The following is a 22017-nucleotide window of genomic DNA, read 5'->3' on the forward strand; positions in this document are numbered from 1 at the left end:
CTTGTAGCGTAGCAGCCGCGTGCCCTCAAACAAATTGGAGGTGAGTGGATGTTTGCACAGAGCCTACGTGTACAACCTCTGATGATGAAATTTACATCACAGAACCTAGCAGACTCTCGCATAGCTCTACTCGCGCACACGGACAGTATCATTTTGGCTCTGATTTGGTAAAATAAAATACACATCCACATATTTATGTTTACAAGAACAATAAATACAGATACAACCACAAATTTGTGTGAAGCTGATCTTTAAATGTAGTATTGCCGCAACAGTCAATAAACTCCCAGCCATGACTGACTGCACGTTTGTGAAAACTAGTTAGCAAGCGAGATGAGAAGTCCAAAAATTGATATCTGAAGTAAGCTAATGGATAAAAGTCTGAAACATCCAGCTACTGCCACTACAAGTGGTAGTAGTACAGATGTAAACTTGAGCAAACCTACTGAAAAAAGAGACTAAGGCTAAAAATAGATACAATATAGTAACAATATTTATATAATAAGTATTACATATACAATACAATACAATACAATATTTATATAATAAATATTGTTAAAAAAAATCAGAACACGTATGGAACATGTGAGGTGGCTGTGGGGATTCATCAGACCACTGACGTAACTGAGCATAAACTTCATGCTCTTTTCACAAAATGCAAGACATTAAGTATAGTGCACTACATAGTAAATAGCAGTGGTGGAACAAGTACTAAGTAAAAGTATCAATACAACAATGTAAAAATACTCCATTACAAGTAAAAGTCCTGCGTTTAATATCCCACTGAAGTTAAAGTATAGAAGTATTACCAGCTAAATGTACTTAAAGTACTAAAGTAAAAGTACTCGATTTGCAGAAAGTCAGCGATGACTGATATATTTAATAAATTTAACAAAGTACTTTGTTAATACTGATGAGTCAATACATGAGCAGCATTTTATTGTTGTGGCTGTTCAAGGTGGAGCCAGTTGGAACTACACTGAGGGTCATAAGATCCATCTGAGGGGTCTTGAAACGATAGAAAAAGCATAGTGTTGCTACATACATTTAGATTCATTTGAACCTCTGCATGTTTGTGAAATACTGAAGAGTTTTTACCTTTTTGGGCCTCAAACAGTTATTTTTCTGACACCCTGTGAGGGGAAGTGCAAACAACAGTACTGATGGATTTTAAAACTCATTTTGCTGTTGAAGCTTTAATTACCGACCATGTGAACGTGAGTGAATCTACATTTTCACATCAATGTCATCATTTAACGTTATTTAAGTGAATTCTGCTACGTGTTTTATAAAAGTCTCACATGCACAGACATTGGATGACAGGACGTTAAGTTGCTACTCTGCTATTTATCTGATACGAGAGGGTGGATCATGTCTTAAAATGAGCTCTTTCACAAGTGTTTCCTAGTTTATTAAATCAATTCTGTGCATAGGAGATGACGATTGAGATATTCAATTAATTACAGTCATGTTGGAAGGCTGAACAAGAAGTGCGTTTCTCTCTCTGCGTGTTTTACTTGTGCTGCTAAATTAATCTGACAGCATTCAGTTCAGACTCGTGTCGTGTTACAGAAACGTTACATGTCTGACCGAGTACGTTTGCAGTCGTGACTTTTATGTAAAAGTGACTAAGGTGCTTAATCAGACATAAGCCCAACATGTTCAACTGTCATCAGATTAACGTAAAGGGCTGCATGTCTGAAAGGGGCATAAAGGCAGCCTTACCTTTATCAACAATTTTCCATCTATGATGTCAAATCCAAAATGTTTCCTCACATTACTTCTCAAATGGTTTTGGCAGCTTGGTCATTGTAGTTTTTAATCAAACCTTGCTCAAACAGGAGGAAATAGTTAGCATTTGTTATTTTCAGCGGCAGATTCATCTACATTTGGTGCTCTAGTGAGTAGCAGCAGCAGGACGGTGTGTGTGTGGGATTGGGTCAAATTAAACTACAGTGTGTGTGTTCATGGTAATGAAGGAACATGTCCGCCAGTGCAGCAGTGTCCCACCGATGTGTTTTAATAGTTTTTGGACAACGATGGAGCTCTACAGCAAAGAGGAGGAAGATACAGTGTATCAGGCTTTGGAAACACACATAATACTTGTTAGTAGATCAGTTCATTGTTGGTTTCGGGTCTGAACATGGAACAGTAAGAAAACGACAGAATATCACCAGACTAATCCTTTAAACGCTGGGAGTGTAACATGTAAACAACCATTATTTTTATTATTGATTATTTTCTCGATTAATCATTTTGTCTACAAAATGTCTGAAAATAGTGAAAAATGACAGTTATAATTTTCCAAAATAGAAGGTGATGTCTTCAAATGACTAACAGTCTGAAAAAAATCTGAACATTGAGTGAATTTGCAGCAGCTGACATGATCACAAAATTCTTCAAAGGACCGATTTATGTTACAAGCTGCCAAAGTTGTGGAAAATCAAACAAGCAGCAGCAGCAGCAGCGGGGGGGGGGGATGCCCCCGTAGCTTAGAGGTTAAGATGCCACGCATGAACCGCTACATCCCGCAAGTCCAGCCAGAAACCTACCAATCTTCCTCATTTCCTGTCCTCTCTCTGCTATCTGTAATAAAGGCATAAAAATACATCCCAAACAGCAGCAGCAGGAAGTAGATGCCACTATACACTGTATGGTGGGTATGCATGACATCATCGCACATGGAAGTCTCTTTGGTCACGCCCACAGGTATTCACAGAAAGAAAAAAACAAAAAAAAAAAACATGGAGGGCAACACTAACAAGGTAGCATAAAGAGCTGTTGTGTGATTGAACGTTGAAACCAATTGTGAAAGAATTGAGGCAGAACTTCTTCAGACTGCTGAGGACCAGAGAGCATCAGCCAGAAATCACTGAGACATTTGCCATTTTGTGTCAGGTACGTTCCATTTTTGGGTAAAAATCATAGCTTATGTTCTTTTTTCCACCGCTCCATCTTGACTGCTGTTCTGTTGTTCTCTGTATGACAGATTTTCATTCTGCTTTAAAATAAGACCAGGTGTCTGGTCTCTCGTATGCTTTAAGGCTTTGTATAGTCGGCTTCATAAAGGTTGAAATTAAGTACATTTACATTAAAGAAAGAAATATTTCTGGCCAAATCTGAACATCTACAGACTCTTACAGAATATTGCTGATTGTAATGGAGTTTTTAAAGATAATAGTTTGTTTTCTTCTCATGTTTCCATCAGTTTTGACTTTTCAAAATCAGCCAAGTGGATGAACTTTTTCCATTTCTGTTCAGTTTTTTTTGCACAAAACTCAGCACTGAGCAAGAGAGGAGAGAAGTGTCTGCGACTAAGCGTCCTGATGACGTGCATCCTTTAGCATATCAATACAGAGCGTTCTGGCCAATCATCAAGCAGCTGCTACCGTATCCGGTCCAATCAGACAATGGATTCTTCTACACCTGCTTAGTTTGCATGAGAAGACATTCTGCTGCACAAGCACAGCACTGAAGACAAACACATGTGCTCAGGTCATTTTTTGTTTGTTCTATATTTTCACCTGCAGGTATTTGATCGTATTTACAAAGTGGCAAAAAAATCTTGCAAGTTCAAAAAAATCACACTTTACCTCGCTAATAGCTATATCATTATATTCCTAAAGACTGCAACAATGCAAAAACAAAGTTGTATAATTATGTCGTTAAATTAGGTCTGCAACTAATAATTAATTGAATTATCTATTGGTTATTTTTTCAGTGAATTAATCGTGTAGTCAATAAAAATGTTCGTCTTAATTTCCCAGAGTGCAACAATATATCTTCAAATGTCTTGTTGTGTTCTATCAACAGTCCAGAACACAAAGCTGTTTAGTTTACATGATATCAAACGGAGAAAAACTGAAACCAGCAAATGTTTCCCTCGACTCAAAAATGTACTTTCACACCAAATAAAAGAACTGTGCAAACAATCACTGCTGCTATATTCATGATGACAGTTTGTATGTTTGATTCTGTTCATTCAGACAATAGAGAAATACTCACTAAGAGCCAGCAGCTGAATCCACAAGAACAAATGTGCAAAATGTCTTTTCTCAATATTTATCATTTATTTATTTAAAAAGATTTGCAATTATTTGTCAAAAACAGATTTTTTTTTTTTTTTTAAAAGGCCTCGTTTTTCTACTCATAACAACAACAACGCTGGTCCCACCTTTTTACACTGAAAATATCAAACGACACTATAACTCCTCGTTTGTGTGAGTGGCGTCTTTACAGTAGTCTGAAATAAAAAGCAGAAAGAAAAAAAACAATATGAGTAAAAGTGTTGAGGTTTATAAGTTGCCTATGTTAATAAATAGGTAGATAAATGAAAAATAGAGGTTTTAATTCAGATGACACTTTTTGGCACAATGTTGGAAGGATACTGTGTTTTATAGTGGACACAATGTTGATTCATTATACAGATAAGAAGAATTTAGTTTGCCGTTTGGTTTTAGGGAGTTCATCGTGATCATTTGTGAAATTGAGGCATTTAAACATTGGAAACATTTATTCTAGAGCACTTCTTCAGTTTGTATACTAATAATACCTCAATAAGATTACATTTACCATTGAAATAACTTTATAAAGACAGTGGTTTATTGTACTGATGCACTGTCAGCTGAATCAGGGATCTTACTAAATGTTATTACATAAGGCTCTAGAAGTCAAAGCCAACATCCAAAACCACCTCTAATGATTACACACTGTAGGAAATAGAAATGAATGAAACAACTTATTCCTTTTACAACACAGCATGAGCTCATTAGTGTTTTACAATATTACTGAACATGCTTAGATCCATGTATTCAGTGAATCTAATCTAAATGCCTCTAGTGGAAGTTCAGGCTGATATAGATATCCTGTGTTGAGGGGAGGGATGAAAATGGCTGTAGAGAGAATATGAAAGAAACGGCTGCATCATATCTGTGGTTAGAGATATGTGTGAAGAGAAGCTGTGGTACCTGAGACTCTGTTGCATAACTCTTGGTGCACATGCTCTGTGTCCTGGCTGAACAGAGAGATGATATCATCCTCCAGCTCCTCCACGATGGATTCACACTGAGAGAAAAAAAAACACAAATGGAGAAGAAAAACTCGGGCCTGGAGGAAACCGAGCTGAGGCGAGCTCGGCCATGCATACACAACACACACACTGTGTTCATCACGTCTTTTTCGCACAATGGTGGGTGCGCTGTTTTCAGGGCGGTGGCCATTTTTTTTTCCCTCCACTGTTTGCCAAACTATTCAGCCATTTTGACAACTCTGCTCACTGCTGCTACACCACAGCGGGTTGGATAATATTACCTTTAACCTGTGACTCTCATTCTATTTGCATTGAATGTGTTTTAGCCAGTAGTCATGGGGAGAATTTTGGAAATATTTTCTCAAGAAGGACTTGTTAAGAAAGCACTGATCTCACGAGCAACGTGTAAAAGCCTAAATGCCTGTGATGTGAATTTTCAGCGTAAAGGTTCAATTTATTAAATGCAGACCGTTAATAATTATTTGAAACTTGCATGGGTTTTGAAATGTTTTCCTGATCTAGGCATGGAGCTGAAGCATCCCACTAACCCTAAATATAGTATATATATGTGTGTGTATATATATATATATATATATATACACACACACACACACACACGTGCTTTGCCTCAATTTACACATCAGCTTCAGTGTGCACAATTCTTAATTCAAACAGACAAAGTCACGATTTTGACCTTTTTTTAGATACAAAACACCGAATCACATGTTCAGAGCTCAATATACAGTCGACTCATATTAGCACAAGTTCAGATGATTATTACCATACATACATACAGGTCACTGACAGAATGTAAGTTGATTTTACCATCATTATTAGCATTGCAACATAACTGCTAATTACCTCATCACTATTGTGATACACTGACTTCCTTTATTTACTGGTCAAAAGGTTGTAATGCACCAAGCTGCTTTAATAAAAACAAACGTTGTGGACACGGAACAGATAAAGTAAAGCGACACACAGTCATTATTTTACCTTGTATGAATGGAGAGTTTCTATGCATCATTTTGTGTGAAGAGTTTTGCACATTGAAACTCTGTTGTGTGATAAGGAGCAATAAGCATATGTATAAGCATATGTATAAGCATATATATGAGGAGTGATTTTGTAACACGAAAACATGCTAAAGCCACAAAACAACTGGGATTCTGTTTTTTCTAATTCACTTTTACTTTGTAAAAGTATCTCAATGAAATCTGTTCTGAAGAGATAATTTCCGTATTGTACAACTCTATACATTGTTAGCAATAAGTCAGATGAATATCTATTATCTATATGTTATTATCTAGAATGGATGTCACATCAAATGTAGTAAGTCCAGAATTAATAGGAGACAGCACTAGACTCTGATACTCTGGTGTTCAAATCATCCGCAATGTTTGTATGAAACTGCATTGAAGTATGTAGAAATCTGAATGTGACAATATTCCATTTTTTATTATCTGAACACAATCCAGGAATGTTATATCAATTTTTTTTCCCATTCATAAAAAACAATGCAAATGATTTAGTCACATGACACAACATGGTATAATCTGGCAAAGTAACGCCAGCATTAGTGTTTTATGAATCAGTGATTCATAAAACAGATCGCAGCACACAAACTTACGTAAAGATATGAGTTGCTGTTAAATATTTTGACCTTCTACCTGTTGACTGAAGCTGTCAAAACTAGCTTGCTAATATATGGAGCAGTTAGGACTGAAGAGCAGCAGAGGCAGAGCTGTAGCTTACACTGAGGACAATGAGGTCATGTCCGCGTTATTTTTGTCGGGGCATTTAGGGGTTTCACAAACTTTTCATTCTACAGTTAAAAACCTCCTAATGGCAGGTATTTTACAGGCTGATGCCAGCATGTTTAGCCTCAATATACATACATTTGAGTACTCTGAGGCCAACAAAATATAATTAATAAACACCTGAGTATTGGTGCTTATTGGAAGGACATGAATTCATGACCTCAGTATTTCTTAAATTCTGGCTAATGGCTAAGGTAATATGGAAAATGTACAACACATGCGATCTGACAATCAAAATGCTGTTTGATAATGTATATTAGTCTTATTTTAAATGACACATTTCACAAAATTACCTCAAATTACAAAAGGCTGTGCTGATAATGATGAACCAATGAAACGAGATTGTTTAGGTTGTATAATGAGATATTTTCCACTCACTCTAAACTGCATGAACACTATTAATAGTGAAACACATATATAGAATGTCTCCATGTAATCTGATATACAGTTAATTAAATAAAGTCATAGCAACATTTAAAAAAGATAGTCGGCTTTAATACAGTGTTTGGCTCCCAACAACTGTTAAGTTTGGAAGTTGTGTTACAGCTTGTAATGCTACTACTATCACTACTTCCTGGTTGCAGAGTTGATTGCATTACCATTGGACTGGCTACAGATGTTTCCTAGCAACTGATTTACACGTTTCTGTTCCTTTCTAGCAAAGGTTTAAGGTTTAGTAGATCTAAGATTTTAGTATTAACTAAGAACATAGCAAAGACATACAGTACTTAGTTGTGGATTAATCTGGTGCAACTCATGCCCCTAAATGAATCTATGGCTTCATGTTACAGCTCTATCACAAATACAGAATCTTCTACAGTGTAATTATGGATAATACACTTTTGCACTCACTGCGAATTTCAAGGCGTTGGAAGCGTCAGGTCCATCAAACTGGAAGTTTTTAAAGTCAGGGAAGTCCCCGGTGGCCCCGCTGCTTCTGGGAGCAAACCTCATGTACTGTTTCTGCTGGGTGTCGGGGTCCACGTGGAGGGCGTAGTCGCTCATGCTGCTGCACACGCCATCCAGGAGCTCACTGAGGTGAGTCTCTGAGCGAGCCAGCGGTACCTGGCCACACAATCGAGAGAGAAGAGATAAAAAGATGGAAACCAGACGTCGAACTTGTTTGGTGGCGTGAGTGTACCGATGTCCTGGGCTTCAGTCTGGCCTGGTTCCTTTGTCATATGTCATTCTCCTTATTTTCACAATGTTTCCTATACTATAAAACAAAAACAGGCAAATGAAAGTTGGGTACGCCTAAAAAGGAAAAATAGGTTGTAAAATTATTAAAAATAAGAGAAACATAACAGAAAGAGATAGCTAATGAGGAGGGAAAAAAAATCTCTTTAAAAATCTGTCTAATATTAAAAGCCCTCCTCAGAGTGTGGGTTGCCCTGGTGTCAGCTGTGTTACACCACAGGGCTCTATGTGGGTCAACAGGGTGACCTCTTGTTTCCGCTTTGTTTTCTCCATCCTCACTAACAAACCTCACCCTCCAACTCTGACTTTTAACCTGTGTGAATACCCTCCCCACCTCTCCGTCCAAACTCCACCATCCTCTTCCTGTCCCCCCCCCTTTTGAGGACCAAACAGTGAAGCAGCCATGTCTAGACGGGGGTCAAGACAGGTGCAGCGCGCTGCTCCCACCACTCGCGGAAGGAGAGCGGGTGACAGGGGTGACACCCGGGGAGGGGGTGAAGGGGCGAGGATGGGGCGGTGAAAAGGGCGAAAGGAGGGAGGGCTCTTTACACCTCTGACTGGGCTGGTAAAAAACAAAAATTGAGGGTTTGGTTTCCTGGAGGAGGGTGGTGGTCAGAGGAGGAGGAGATGGGAGAAGCAGGAGGCCTCAACAGAAGCCAAGTGCAGGGTAAACAGCTCGTCTTCTCAGCCCCCACACTTCTTCCTCTGCTGCTTTTTTGGCCCATTCATCCCCCCCCCCCCCCCCCCCCCCCCCCCCCCCTCCATCCACCAATGATCAAAGGAGGAAATCTTCCTTGTCCTCTGTGGTCAAAAGGTGGTGGGGTGAGGGTGGGGGGAGGGTTGGGGGTGTACAGCACAGAGAGGAAGAGGGGAGGGTTGGAGGGCATCTTGCAGATGAACTGGATTTTGTAACATTGTAGATATATTCCCTGACCCCTTTTGTCTCTTTTCAGAATTGGCTGTGTTCCCTTCCGGGCCAGGCCTACTGATTACATTATACACACACACACACACACACACACACACACATTTTTAGATGTCACAAAGTGACAAAGGGCCTCTGCGCCATCTGTTGTCCAGCAAATCCTTCCTTCACGTTCTCCATTTTTCTGCCTCTGACTCTGCTCAACAAATAGCTTCTTCATAGTAAAAAAAATAAATCTAACCAATCACTAATCCCTCTGTCTTTAAGGTCGACCCCACCTCTTTCACTTCTGATTCATTCAGGAGAAGATCCCTTGAGCTTGACAACATTGTTGTGCTGAGAAGGAAGGAAGGAAGGAAGTTGGCCGGTCAACAGAATGTGTTACAGCAAGGGGCCAAAGGTTGAAGGCCGAGCACGGAGGGATGTAGGTCAAGCCGGCCAATGACGATGAGGTTCACCTATCAATCATAATCTGGTTGTGATGACTCTGACACCAGCGGTGGCATATCATCCGCTGAATGAGTGAAATTAGTGATTATGTTTAGTCTAGCATAATTATAGGACAGACATTTTGAGCTGCAACTAACAATTGCTCTCATTATCCACTGATGTGCAATTCATTAACTAAAATATTTGGTTGAAAAAAATACAGAAAATTGTGCAAATGCCCAAGTTGATATATTTAAATATCTTATTTTGTCTGTTGTTTGACCAACAGTCCAAAACTCAAAGACAGATGGGTTTCCTATCATTAACTAGAATTGTTAAGATTGTTGGCGATTTATTTTCTGTCACTTGAATGATCTTCTACAAACATTAATAATTAGTTTGACAAAATAGTTTTAACTCAATGCCTACTTACTAGCTTTTACTGGAGCTTTCAACCACATCTTACAGTCAACCGGAGTTTGCTCATTTGTCTTTAGTTAGTGGCCAACAATAAGTTTGAAGTATTTTCTAAATTCATATTATTATCAAACCACTATTTCTAAGGTAATGAATGAACTTCCAAATTCAATGAGGTCATATTTCATATCGTGATATTCTACCCAAAAGTGGTTTTCTCAAATGTATAGATGCTATTTGGTTAATAATAATATTCTGTCATGTTCTGGAAGTCCAGGGTAGATGCTTTGTTCAGCAGCCCCTTTGAATCCTGATTATGTTTATTAGGGGACAGAGCTCTAAGGCACTGGAAAAAAGGTCAAGCTGCCAGATTTGAAAGACTACATAACATAGCATCTTTAAGGTAGCTTGGTTGGGATAAAAGCTTTAAATTTGTAAAAGCTTTTAAATTTGCAATATCCTCCTGGGACCTTTTTTGGACTTAAAAATGGACTAAGTGCTTGTTTAGATAACAATCATGACTGAGAACCTCTTGTGAAGGTGACAGGTTTTCTTTTCATTGTTGACTGAGTCTCCCATGTCTTTTAGTAATGTCTTTAAAAAAAATACTGTATTACAAATTAAAGTCCACCATTCAAAATCTGACAGAAGTAGAAATAAATACTAGTAAGTACTATCAAGTACTATCAGTAAAATGTACTATATATATATATCAAGTATCAAAAATAAAATGTATACTGAAATGGAAAAATGACCCCTTTCAGTGGCAGTGTCATTTATCATTGTATATTATATGATTATTATTGATGCATTAGCATTTAAGTCACATTTAACTCATTTATATAGTGTTAGGCATTTTTAAAAATCTGTAACAGTGCATTATTTTTAAACCACTTCATCATATTTTACAACTAGTACTATAGCTGTCAGATAAATGTAGGAAAATATGTCTTCCTTTTGCTTAATATACATATTATTATTGTCTGAAATTATATGACTATTATAAAATCATAACTGTGGAACATCACAGTACTCAAAGTTGTGTTTTCTCATTATATATGAATTTGACGAAATTGACGAATAGTTGATATTTCAACTCAAAACTAAATCCTCAGTTCCATCTGAACACCATTAAAAACCTCCTCTCTCCCTGCCCGACAATAAAACCACGTCGGTTCACTGCAGCCCGTGGGCTTGCGTCTCAGTCATTATCATGCCATGCTACAAAATGGTTTGGAATTAAACCCCTTCCTTGCCAGTCGGAGCCGTGTGAAAGGGAGCTGTCAGTCACAGCGTTGTTTGAAGAATGGGGTGGGGGGGGGGAGGCGGTGGTATTGGGGGGGGTGCGACTGGTTGGGCCAGAGAATAGGCTTCTCAGGGATGCTATCCTCCATTCAATTCCCATTGGACAGGGAGCCATTATTGCACTGCTGTGGACAGGGGCCTTTCAATTTCATTGTCCTGCTGATATGGGCCAATAAAGACCCATAAATTAATAATAATAATCATAATATTGACATCAAAACAGCAGAGTGGAAGGAGAAGCTGAAATGTCATTTTGACCATTATACCATTTAAAGCATGGATTAGTGAATGAGGATGCTCGTGCAAAAGGTTTGATTATATAATATCACTTCATGATGACAAGAGAGAAATATTGGAGGGATTGTAATTAGCTGGCAATTCTGACTGTAAATGATATTCACCCTTAGAAAACCATTAAATTATAGCCTAGAGCTGATTAATGTTTGCAATTTGGAAGAGGATGGGGAACAGGTGAGGCCTGGCACAGTACTTAAAAGCAACAGAGAAACACTTTGGGAAATATGCTTAGTTGCTTTTTCCCCCCCGATCAGTCAGATGAGAAGACTGATATCAACTCAAAGGCAGGATATGGTTAGCCTAGCCTAGCCTAGCATAAAGACAGAGAGCAGGGGAAAACTGCTTGCCTGTCCTTGTCCAAAGTGAAAAAATAATGGTAGTTTTAGGAGGGAGTTACATACTGGTGGGAAGCCAGTGAGGGATTGTGCTCTTGTTGCAGGGGGGGGGTAGGGATATCGAGGAATAGTCTGATCCTCTGTACACCCTACAAACTTCAACAATATACCTACCAACACCCTTAAAGCTCTCTCTTTAATACGTTGTAACTCATTTGTTTAATATACACAGTTTGAGTTTTTAGAGTTATGTCCAGGAACTATTTCTTAATGAACAACAGTAAGATTTCCAGGTTTGGTAATACAGCTGAATACAGACATCAGAACACATTAACCAGTGAACAGACAAACTTTTTGTTTTAGTCATTATTGAATTTATGTTAATTAGCTACAGCTGATTAAATCTGCCATGCTGTTTCTTGTTTTAACCAGCAACAGCAACATTTGGCTAAAAATAAGAAGTCTGCTCCCTACAGTATGTTTTTCGTTACCCTTTCCTTACACAAAAAGAGTGAAGAGAGATAAAAGGTTTGATAAGAGATTCCTTAGCAGCAGAGCTAAACGTATCCAGGTATTCTGCCAACTGAGGAACAATAGTCAGCTTTACATTTCTGTCTGTGTAAAGATTGAACATACAAGATGTTAATTAGTGAGCTTTAGAGTTGTTAGTGTTGGTGGGTGTATTTTTAAACTTTGGATGGAGCCAGGCTAGCACTTTTCACCTGCTTTCAGCCATAATGCTAAGCTAGGCTAACCACATCCTGACTATAGACAACACTTAACAGACATGAAATTGATATTCATTTCTCACCTCACTGTCAGAAAGAAAGCAAATATGTGTATTTCTAAGAATGTTGAATTGTTCCAAGGAAAACCTTTCTGGATTAGGAAAAAAAAAAAAATCAGTAAAATGTCACCTCACTCAGTCACATTTGTGGGCCATGATATTATGTGTCACTGTGTCAGCATGCCATTGTGCATCCTCTCATTCTCAATGCATGACTTCCCACCGGTCACTATGAGATCAGCTCACTGCTCCAACTAAGTTCAATGTCTTTGGAGGCCTTAAATGTGTCATTGTTGGGGCAGGCAGGTTTAACTTTTGTGCCACAGAGCAGCCCCATGCCCCCAGGAAGTCCTACTGTGAGGAGGCCAAAGAGCAGAGACTTAAAACCTGCAAATCCTCCTCGCTGATGGCATCTAAGCTGTGACATCCCTCCCTCTCCGATTCACACTAGGTCAAAAGCTGCTGAAAAGAAGGGAGCTGGGAGGGCATGGGATCAAGGTTTGGCTTCTTCTGTGGCTCAGTAACATTTGATTGACCGAACAATGCAACAGGTGGAGGTTAGTGTCAGCTAAGGGCAGAGGAGGAGCTCAGCTATCCTGGCCTGCTGACTGGGATGATAACAAACCTACTACTCTTCTTCAAATCCATTTAAGACTTTATGTGTGTAAAACTTTATTGACCAACATGAAGAAATTCAAATTATGTGAAAAATCACAGAGGAAGGTTTAAGTTGACAGGGTGCACCAGTATGAGATTAAAATAGGGGGCTGCATATAGGCAACAGGAGCCAATTTAAGCATTTATACACTAACCTTTCGGACAAACAGCAAAGTGATTCTACATTGTAATAAATACTGGCACTTGTTGGAACAGGTCTTTACCCACAGGTCAGTAGAAGTACTGCACACAAGTAACTCCTGAGCACTCCACTAATTGTACACATGTAGTAAAGTTTACTCATCCTGAGGAGTCCCTCTATGTTCATGTCTAAAGAAATCTACAAGAGGAAATACAAATTAAAGCATGTTTCTATCCACATCCACTCCATTGCTGAAGAAGAGGGCGCAACAAGTTTTTTGGGTTTTTTTTTTTTTGTTGCACTAATCTGCACTTAATTTATCTATCACTAATACCTTAAAGTATGCTTGTGTGTTCCCTTTAGAGGTGGTCAAGGTAGAACTCTGTGACAGATGTCATCAGGGTTATTTCAGCTTGGGCTTGAAACTTAACATTTTCTAACAGGAAGTCTAAATTACAAAGAGGATGTGAGGAGTTTGGAAGACGTGAGCAGTAGTCAGTGGGGCAGGGTCTACTGTGTGTGTGCAATCCTGTAATGTATAATGACAATAAAAACAAACCTTGAAAACATGCTATTGAGTTGCATTATGGGAAACGTAGGATCCAGTGTTTTTGGAGCATGACACATACTAGGGATTAAAAGTGGGAATATCTCTCTGTTGCCTCAGTTTTTAATGGGTTTTTTTTAACTGTCCCTCATTAATTAACACTAAATACTAAATCACTGGAGTAGTGCTGAGGACATTTAACTCACTTACTTATAAAATGGAATTTAAAATATTTATACTTTAAGAATCTGTAGATGCCTGAAAAGTGATATTTTGCTTCTTCTTGTATGGTTGTTGGGGCTCACAGTAAAATGAATATTCCAGAATAAAATGTTATGCTGTTGAAATGCTTGAAACATTTTGTACATTGAATATATTATAGCTGCTGCAAATATGTGGATGTGATGTCAAAATGTCTTTGTGTGGTCAAAGGGAAAAGGATATGACGTGGATTTGACCTATAAAGCAGTTTCAAAACTTCATTTTTAACATATCATTACATAAGTATGAACATAGCTAGCACACACAAGCATCTCTATCCTCTGCCTGCATCAGTTTACTGCAAACCCACTCTCACTCACACACACACACACACACACACACACACACACACATACAGCTTGAGGGTAAACTAAATGAAATCTAAGCAGGACTCACAGGGGGGCACAAGAAGAGTAATTAGCATTCATATCTAAATTAATCCACCTTTAGACAACTGCTTAATGAGAAGCTATAATGACACAGATAGCAGCATTAATAGCACCATGAAGGACACTTACATTTAGCATCTGAGTGACATCAATGCAGTATCCATCATGGGGACTAACAATAGCTCTTCTAACCCCTTAAAATATAAGGGCTGCTGTTGAAATATGTCATATCATTCTGTCACACAGAGATAAAGAGACCATCTGTATGTAGGGTGGAGTCCACCCACTCACCACAAAGTGACATAATGACCTAAATAATTGTATTTACTACCATATTGACCTCTGCAAGTAATCATAAAAGAGAAGTCTCTTGGCTTTCCATATGTATCTGTGAACACTCATTTTAATGCTGATGTCCACAATAACCTGCCTATAAATGGAGTGTACTTGTATAGCACCTTTCTAGTCTTCCAACCACTCAAAGTGCTTTTTACACTACGAATCACATTCACACACATTCATACGCTGTGTGGGTACAGGGGCTACCATGCAAGGTCCCAACCTGCCCATCAGAGGAAATCTAATCATTCACACACTGATGGTTCAGCCATCAGAAGCAATATGGGGTTAAGTGTCTTGCCCAAGGACACATCGACATGTGGACTGGAGGAGCCGGGAATCGAACCGCCGATCTTCCGATTAGTGGACGAGCTGCTCTAGAGCTCCTCCCGCCGGTAAAAGAAACACATCTTTTCCTCCAGAGTGGGTAAATCTGAAGCCAGCCAAAGTTAAGAGGACTACATTCTATCCACTCTAACTCCTCTTGGTAACTCATTTTAAATGTCAATATATACATGCAGCCAATCACACAGCAGAGGTGTTGTCATTAAATTGGATTTTTGTTATTTATGTTTAATGTTTTTTTCAAATAACTTTGTGATCAAAAAATATAGATTTGATCACCATCTCAGTCAAAAACGCAGGAGTTACTCTTCTTTTTTAACAGAGAGTACTTCTGTGTATTTTTTGTTTGTTCTGTTGTCTGAATACAAAAATAAAAATAAGCCTTAATACGGTCTGTATTACAACACAGTATAGGTGAGTGGCTGTGATCAACAGTTTAGTTGTTTGCAGACTAAAGGAGGAAGAAGAGATTTAGCAGTTTTTTCTCTCATTCAGCTGTTTAAGTCTCGATCTTGGAAATAATTTTCACATGCAAATGGATTTTATGAAATCTGTCCAAGTGTGGATATGTGTCTTCATAATTAAGAGACAAAAACAATGTTTCAAAAGTGTGTCGGATGGATCACCAAGTAACCACAGATACAATAACCCTTTCATTTAAGGAGGAAAGTATTCTGGAGGTGAGTTGAGGTGTCTTGTCAACAATTTTACAGATACTACATGAATAGAGACATACTTAATAACATCAAAAGGCTTAAAATAAAGATATTGTTTTTAGCCCTTTCTCCCAGCCCTCTTTTCTTACTTGCACACACCAATCAGTGCAGCTATCAATGACAGTCTAAAAAGGGATTAGCCCAGGAAATCAATAGCAGAGCTGGACACCTCATGATAGCCTGGTCCCAGGGCAATAGAGGATGTCCAGGCTCCAGTGGGATGTGACCTCATTAGACCAGGAACAATAACCTGGATCCATAGTCTCACCATGTTCACACAGCATCACTCTCTCTCTCTCTCTCTCTCTCTCTCTCTCTCTCTCTCTCTCTCTCTCTCTCTCTCTCTCAAACACACACACACACACACAGCAACACTAGAAATCAATTCTACTCTGAGGAGAAAAGGACTGCAGTGACTCCTCCACATCACTGATCACAGCCTCTCTGTGAAGTGTGACCGCCCCGGCCCGCTGCTTCTGTCTCCAGGTTATAGAAAACCTGCCCCATTCTGGTAGCCAGGAGGCTGCCTCTCCCCTGGCACCACCTTGTGTTACATTGGCGTTTTTGGTTTTTCTCTATTGTTTGTTTATTTTAGTTAGCCTGGCTGTATGTGGTTGTGATTTTATTTTCAATGAGAAACCACGATGTATGAAAGAAAACAGAGACAAAACCTGTGATTCATGGTGCTCAAATCATACTTTTGACAGAAACCCAGTGACATGAAGCAAAGATGACAGTGCAGTAACATTCTTTCCTTTAGAAGAATTCTGCAGTGCTTTAGTACTGCATGCCAATAGGTTGAGGGACTTGTGAAAGACAGAGTTAAAAAAAAAAAGGTCGAGCTATACTGAATTTAGTCCCTAGTAAGGGTTAAGCTGCTGAAACACTGGATCCTATGTGTCTCAACCAGGAGGCTACTGGTTCATCTCATTGGCATCTTTCATTAATCCCTCCATGACTGTGGCACTGTGCAGAGGATAAATGGGGACACACTAATAATATGGAGGAGGGTAAATATAGTGCAACGTATAGTATGTAAAGAGTTTTTTCTATAGGCATAAGTCTAGAGTTTCGAACTCCACACATCAAGTTTGTAACACAGACCTTTGTGGTCTGATGACATCATCAGGGTTATTTTCTCAGACTTGATAAAGCTCCTTCAGAGCTTCAGAGAAGATGGATGAGTAGTACCAGTTATGACTAATTGATTTTGATATGTAAAATTGGTGGAGTGGCCCTTTAAATAATGTTCTGAAATGTAGTTTGGTTATCCAACAGATACTCTATAATGAACCATGCAGTTCTAGACAAATAACGCACAAATATACTCTTTAAATAAAAAATGTGTGCATTCATTAAACTTGGAATAATCATGACTTTGTTACTGCAACAAGTGGCTGCGTAATAATAATCCAGTGTGATGAAGGTATAGTGTCTGGCTATCTCTGATTATCTCTGTTATCTCTCATTCAGCTTTTCTTTCATCTGTGTTTCTGGTAAAATGATGCGTGTTCCTATATTCTAGAAAAAAATCAGCTTCCACTACGTCACTTTCCTTTTAAAGTTGAAAAACATTGTCATTTTAATACATTTAAAGGACAATTCATTTTTAAGCATACAAAGAACTACAGCTTTACTCATGTCATCGTAATTCAGCTTCTTCCAAATTTTTAATTTACAATTTACAAACACTCTTCTAGGGTCAATTTTCCAACTATTAAACTGTAATCTCTGCTATCTGCAAAGGTCTAGTGCTTATGGGGAATGGCATTAGTTTAAGGATGCTAAAACAACAATATTAGATCTTTTTTTTTTTAACTACTGTCCTTGTTGAAAGATATGGAGTGAACAAAATGACATACTGAGAGGCTGGACTTTTAGTTATTCCAGTGTTAGTACAAAAGTCAGTGGGATTCTTTTTTAGGTTTTCCTACTTCTGAAACAGAACCAGAAGTTCCAGTTTCACTTCAGCTCTCTATAATATTACATAATCCACATAAAATGAATGGAAAGGTTTGAAATGTTGAGTTGCATATTTTAAAACAATAAGATTAATAAAAGAAGCAGTACCCAGTGACTGTGGAGAATTACGACTTTTGATATTTGCACCACTTGATTTGTGCATCTTTTACTGGATTTGGAGTGCGTTTTCTCCATGTTTGTTTTGTCCTTAGTGGCCCCCTGTAGTGTGGTCCTGCTGACATACCAGTGGGGCAGGACTTCAATTATCTATCAACCCATAACTAAACAGTGATCAACATGTATTTGAACAACTAAATATTAAAAAGAGCTGTTGGTGAGTGTATATTTACCCACACATCAGTGTACTGTACCTTTTTGTCTTGCATGGTTCCATCAGGGTTGAGTCTAAAGCTGCCGATGTTGATGGTTTTCTTTGGGTCCACCTGACTGATTGAGTAGTTCAATTCATCCACAATCGCCTTGCATGCTGGGAAATACAGGTAAACCTCAGTGACGGCAGCAAGACAAGATGTAGCTCACTGTCGTTAATCTACTGTACTACACTCTCTGCGTTAAAAGCTATTCAAAACCTCAATCTGGGTAAGTCGATAACAGTGTCCCTGTTATATAACTATACTGACTGACAGTATGAGACGTATCACAGATGTCTGATGAACTCTGCAACACTCTGTTCCATGACACAGAGATTTACTTCATTAGAAGAAAAAAATGATGGTGAACAGCAAAGGTTATACTGTTGCATTAGAGCTTGTTAATGCTTACTGTTGCACATACATGCAGATTTCATATACAATGATAAGATATTACAGTTTTGAATACTAAAAAATGAGCAGGTTTACAACCTGTGCAATCATCTTTTTATTGTCTAGCGTTCTTCTTTGTCACAAATGGTCATATATTTGTGGTACTTTTGTCTGCATGTCAGTGGGTTGGAGGAGGGTTTCTTTTATTTATTTTTATTTTATTGTTGGAATGAAGTTAGCAGTTGAGAGGGAGAACATCTTAGGACACAGCACACTAATATGACGATGTAAAACTTTTTTTTATTGCTGTTTTCATGTATGGTCTCAGTTGTTTTACTTTGTGAAATGTTGTAATGTTTCTATGTATTGTTCTGCACCTCCAACCACTTAATTTCCTTCTTGATAAAATGATAATAAAATGAAATTTGAATAGGAACGGTCATTCTGACCATGTGTTCCTGGACCTGCTGAATTCTATTACAATGCTACTATGTTCCCAGGTTGCAGAAACAAAGAGTAAAATAACAGGTCCTGAATACACAGGTTGAAAACATGCCATGTACATTGTTGCTTTAAAGATCTTAAAGTCAATAAATAAAAAAACAAAAACAAAAAAAAACCCACACATCACCCCAACCTTACTTTCCAACACAGCAAACCTGTATTTGCCTCCTTGATCTATGCTAAATTATAATAGGCAGGACTGTCCATTAGTTACTCCCCAGCAGCTGTGTGTGTGAAACCTGATCATATTAAAGAAATGTTGTTGTTGAGTAGAGTGTCTCTTAGAACCATGTTGCAAACATATTCTGACAACCTGCAGTATTCCCTGTGTTTCCACCACACCTCAGTCTGGGCTCTGGTGACTTACCAGAACAGTACAGCACCTTGTCCTTCTTTCCCTGGCAGCTGCTGATGAAGACAGATAGCACCATCACAGCCATCTGAATAATCCATGAAGCCATATTGATAACCTAACGAGAGAGAGAGAGAGAGAGAGAGAGAGAGAGAGAGAGAGAGAGAGAGAGAGAGAGAGAGAGAGAGAGAGAGAGAGAGCATAGTGTATTGTTGCAGAGCAGTCAAACAGGTAGAGTGACATGAAGCATAAGGAGACACATGGAGTGGGATGACATGCATTAGTGCTCCACAACTGGTTTTGTGTCGTTATCAAAACTGGAGTTTGCCCATTAAGTTATAAACCATTATAAGGTAACAAGGTATTGAGTAAGATATTTGAAAGAGTGCAATAACCCCAGAGAAAAAAACAAGCCCAACCTTTACGAGGATGTGTACAGGCTATCTAAAATGAAAGGATACACTCCTCTGTGGACAGTACTGCTGGACTGTAAAAAAAAGGGCAGCTAAGTGTAAATATTCAACATTAAAAGTAACTTTCCACAGACTTTTACAGTTTTTAATTAGATACAATAAGTCAATTAACATAATTAACAACAAATGAGTTTCTGAAGTCTTGTAAAACATGATGAAGTCTGGTAATGTTGAATCAACTGATGGGGTTTTTAAGCTCCAACATACCCAAAAATGTCATAGAGGCTGATAAACACACAAGAATACAAAACTATGAAGAATAAACAGTGAAAACTAGTGGACAATATTCCTTTTGTAAACGGATGAAGTCACTATGAAGATAGTGCATAGCTATCTAGGAGGTTAGGTAGATTGTAATCAAATACTACTGTCTGTATAAAACCAATTGGTCCTGTAAAGAGGTGCTTTAGCATGTTGCATCTGAAGGATGAACCACAATTAAAGCTAGGTGGGAGACCTATACGTTTTCATTTTATCTATTTTAACTAAATATGACATGAGAAGCTGTAAAATACTGTCAAACACTTATTAAATTGCTGCGTGAAACTTTCCATTCTGATTATTCTACTGACAATGAACGTGTTATCCAGACAGTAAGGTGAGGAAGTGAGAAGGACAGGTGAACCAAAAGAAACAGAAATAGCCAACTTTATTCTGAACCGTGCTGTTTGATGTGATGAGCGCGAGCCGAATTGTAGCCTGGCTCCAGTCAATTCGCAAAATATATTTCTACATTTTCCTGCTGGTGTAATCGTTGCTAGTACGCAATGTCAAATCAAATTCATATATATTGCAGTGGAGTTTGGCGGTCTGTGTATTGGGGCTATGGGATAGCTTATCGGCGAGCAGGCAGCTTGTCTTACCTGCGAGGAGAGCTAATACACTTAGCTGGCAGCGGCGGAGGCTCGTTCACACTCAAATGACAGCGGCGTCACAACTACAATGATGAGCTGTCATGAGCTACTTTTAATGTACATGCTTCAAATTTCACAAGTTTTATCAGTAACATCAACACTGACAGGTTTCATTCATACGGCAATACAAGTGTATGACTTCCGGTGGTAATTTTCAAACAAAAAGCGTTATTGGCGAACTATTTGGCCTGTTTGAGTAACACACCGACACGAGCGGGAGTAAGATAACTGCCTTAACATAGAAATCCATCCACAGTAAGTAAAAGGGGTTTTCCTTGTATGTTCACACTCCACTACTTTATTATATTAGATCATTTATGCTTTAATCTTGAAGGAAAAGTCACCGGACTTCTTGACTTACTCTGCCTAGTTCCGTCTGACTTGACGCAGACTGAGTATTTTTACGTGCCCGACTGTGGTGTAGCCACGTTCAGTCAGGCATTGGCCTGGTCAACCAATCAAGTTCCAAACTCAAAGAGCTCCGACCAATCAAACAGCTACCATGTCTGCAGGAGGTGTGTTCCATGAAATCAGAGTTTTATATGTTGCTGTTTGGGGCGGTTAACAGCCCGGGGAAACACATGAAATACATACACATCCATACATATTTATTCTATTTTATTTTATGCACATGTCCAAAACATTTGCCCTCCTCCTGATATGGCCACTTTATCACTATGCAGATCTAAGATTTCATAAATCCAAAATGTAACTCATAAAATAGGTTGGCTTCATATGTATTAATATGATTAGCATGAAGGAATAGCCAACAATCACAATGTACATGAGGAACAGAGAAACCTATGATTATAATATGTGATTTTATAAAGCACATACTGTATATGAGATAATTTCTTGTAAATTTAATTTGTGGAATTTTACTGAATAACTACTTCACCCCTTTCCAAACATAACAGCTCACCTCTATGTCAAGGTTAATCGAGCAACACAATGTAACTCTTTCCCACCTGTGTGTGTGTGTGTGTGTGTGTGTGTGTGTGTGTGTGTGTGTGTGTGTGTGTGTGTGTGTGTGTGTGTGTGTGTGTGTGGTGGGTGTGTGTGTGGTCCAGGTATTCCTCACATTGTGGGGACGTAAATCTGTTTACACAGT

At 38.6% G+C, this 22017-nt stretch overlaps 1 protein-coding gene and 1 long non-coding RNA gene across 3 annotated transcripts in view; one reads left to right on the forward strand and one right to left on the reverse strand.

Moving 5' to 3' along the window:
- LOC121909468 overlaps positions 1-22017 on the forward strand; it is a 567936-nt gene that overhangs the window by 384436 nt on the left and 161483 nt on the right. The gene's annotated exons all lie outside the window — the stretch shown is intronic.
- cnpy1 (canopy FGF signaling regulator 1) lies at positions 4182-21040 on the reverse strand. 2 transcript variants are annotated; one of them, XM_042430018.1, is made up of 7 exons: positions 20856-21040; positions 19939-20006; positions 19535-19637; positions 18271-18386; positions 7702-7914; positions 4968-5064; positions 4182-4243 (listed from the first exon to the last, which is right to left on the reverse strand). In XM_042430018.1, exons 3-7 carry the CDS (start codon positions 19626-19628, stop codon positions 4203-4205), a joined length of 561 nt encoding a protein of 186 aa, XP_042285952.1. In that variant the 5' UTR covers positions 19629-19637; positions 19939-20006; positions 20856-21040; the 3' UTR covers positions 4182-4202. The 2 variants fall into 2 exon arrangements, with proteins under 2 accessions (XP_042285952.1, XP_042285951.1); XM_042430017.1 differs by lacking the exon at positions 19939-20006.

This window comes from Thunnus maccoyii, chromosome 12 (assembly GCF_910596095.1).
Source record: "Thunnus maccoyii chromosome 12, fThuMac1.1, whole genome shotgun sequence".
NCBI classification, from domain to species: domain Eukaryota; kingdom Metazoa; phylum Chordata; class Actinopteri; order Scombriformes; family Scombridae; genus Thunnus; species Thunnus maccoyii.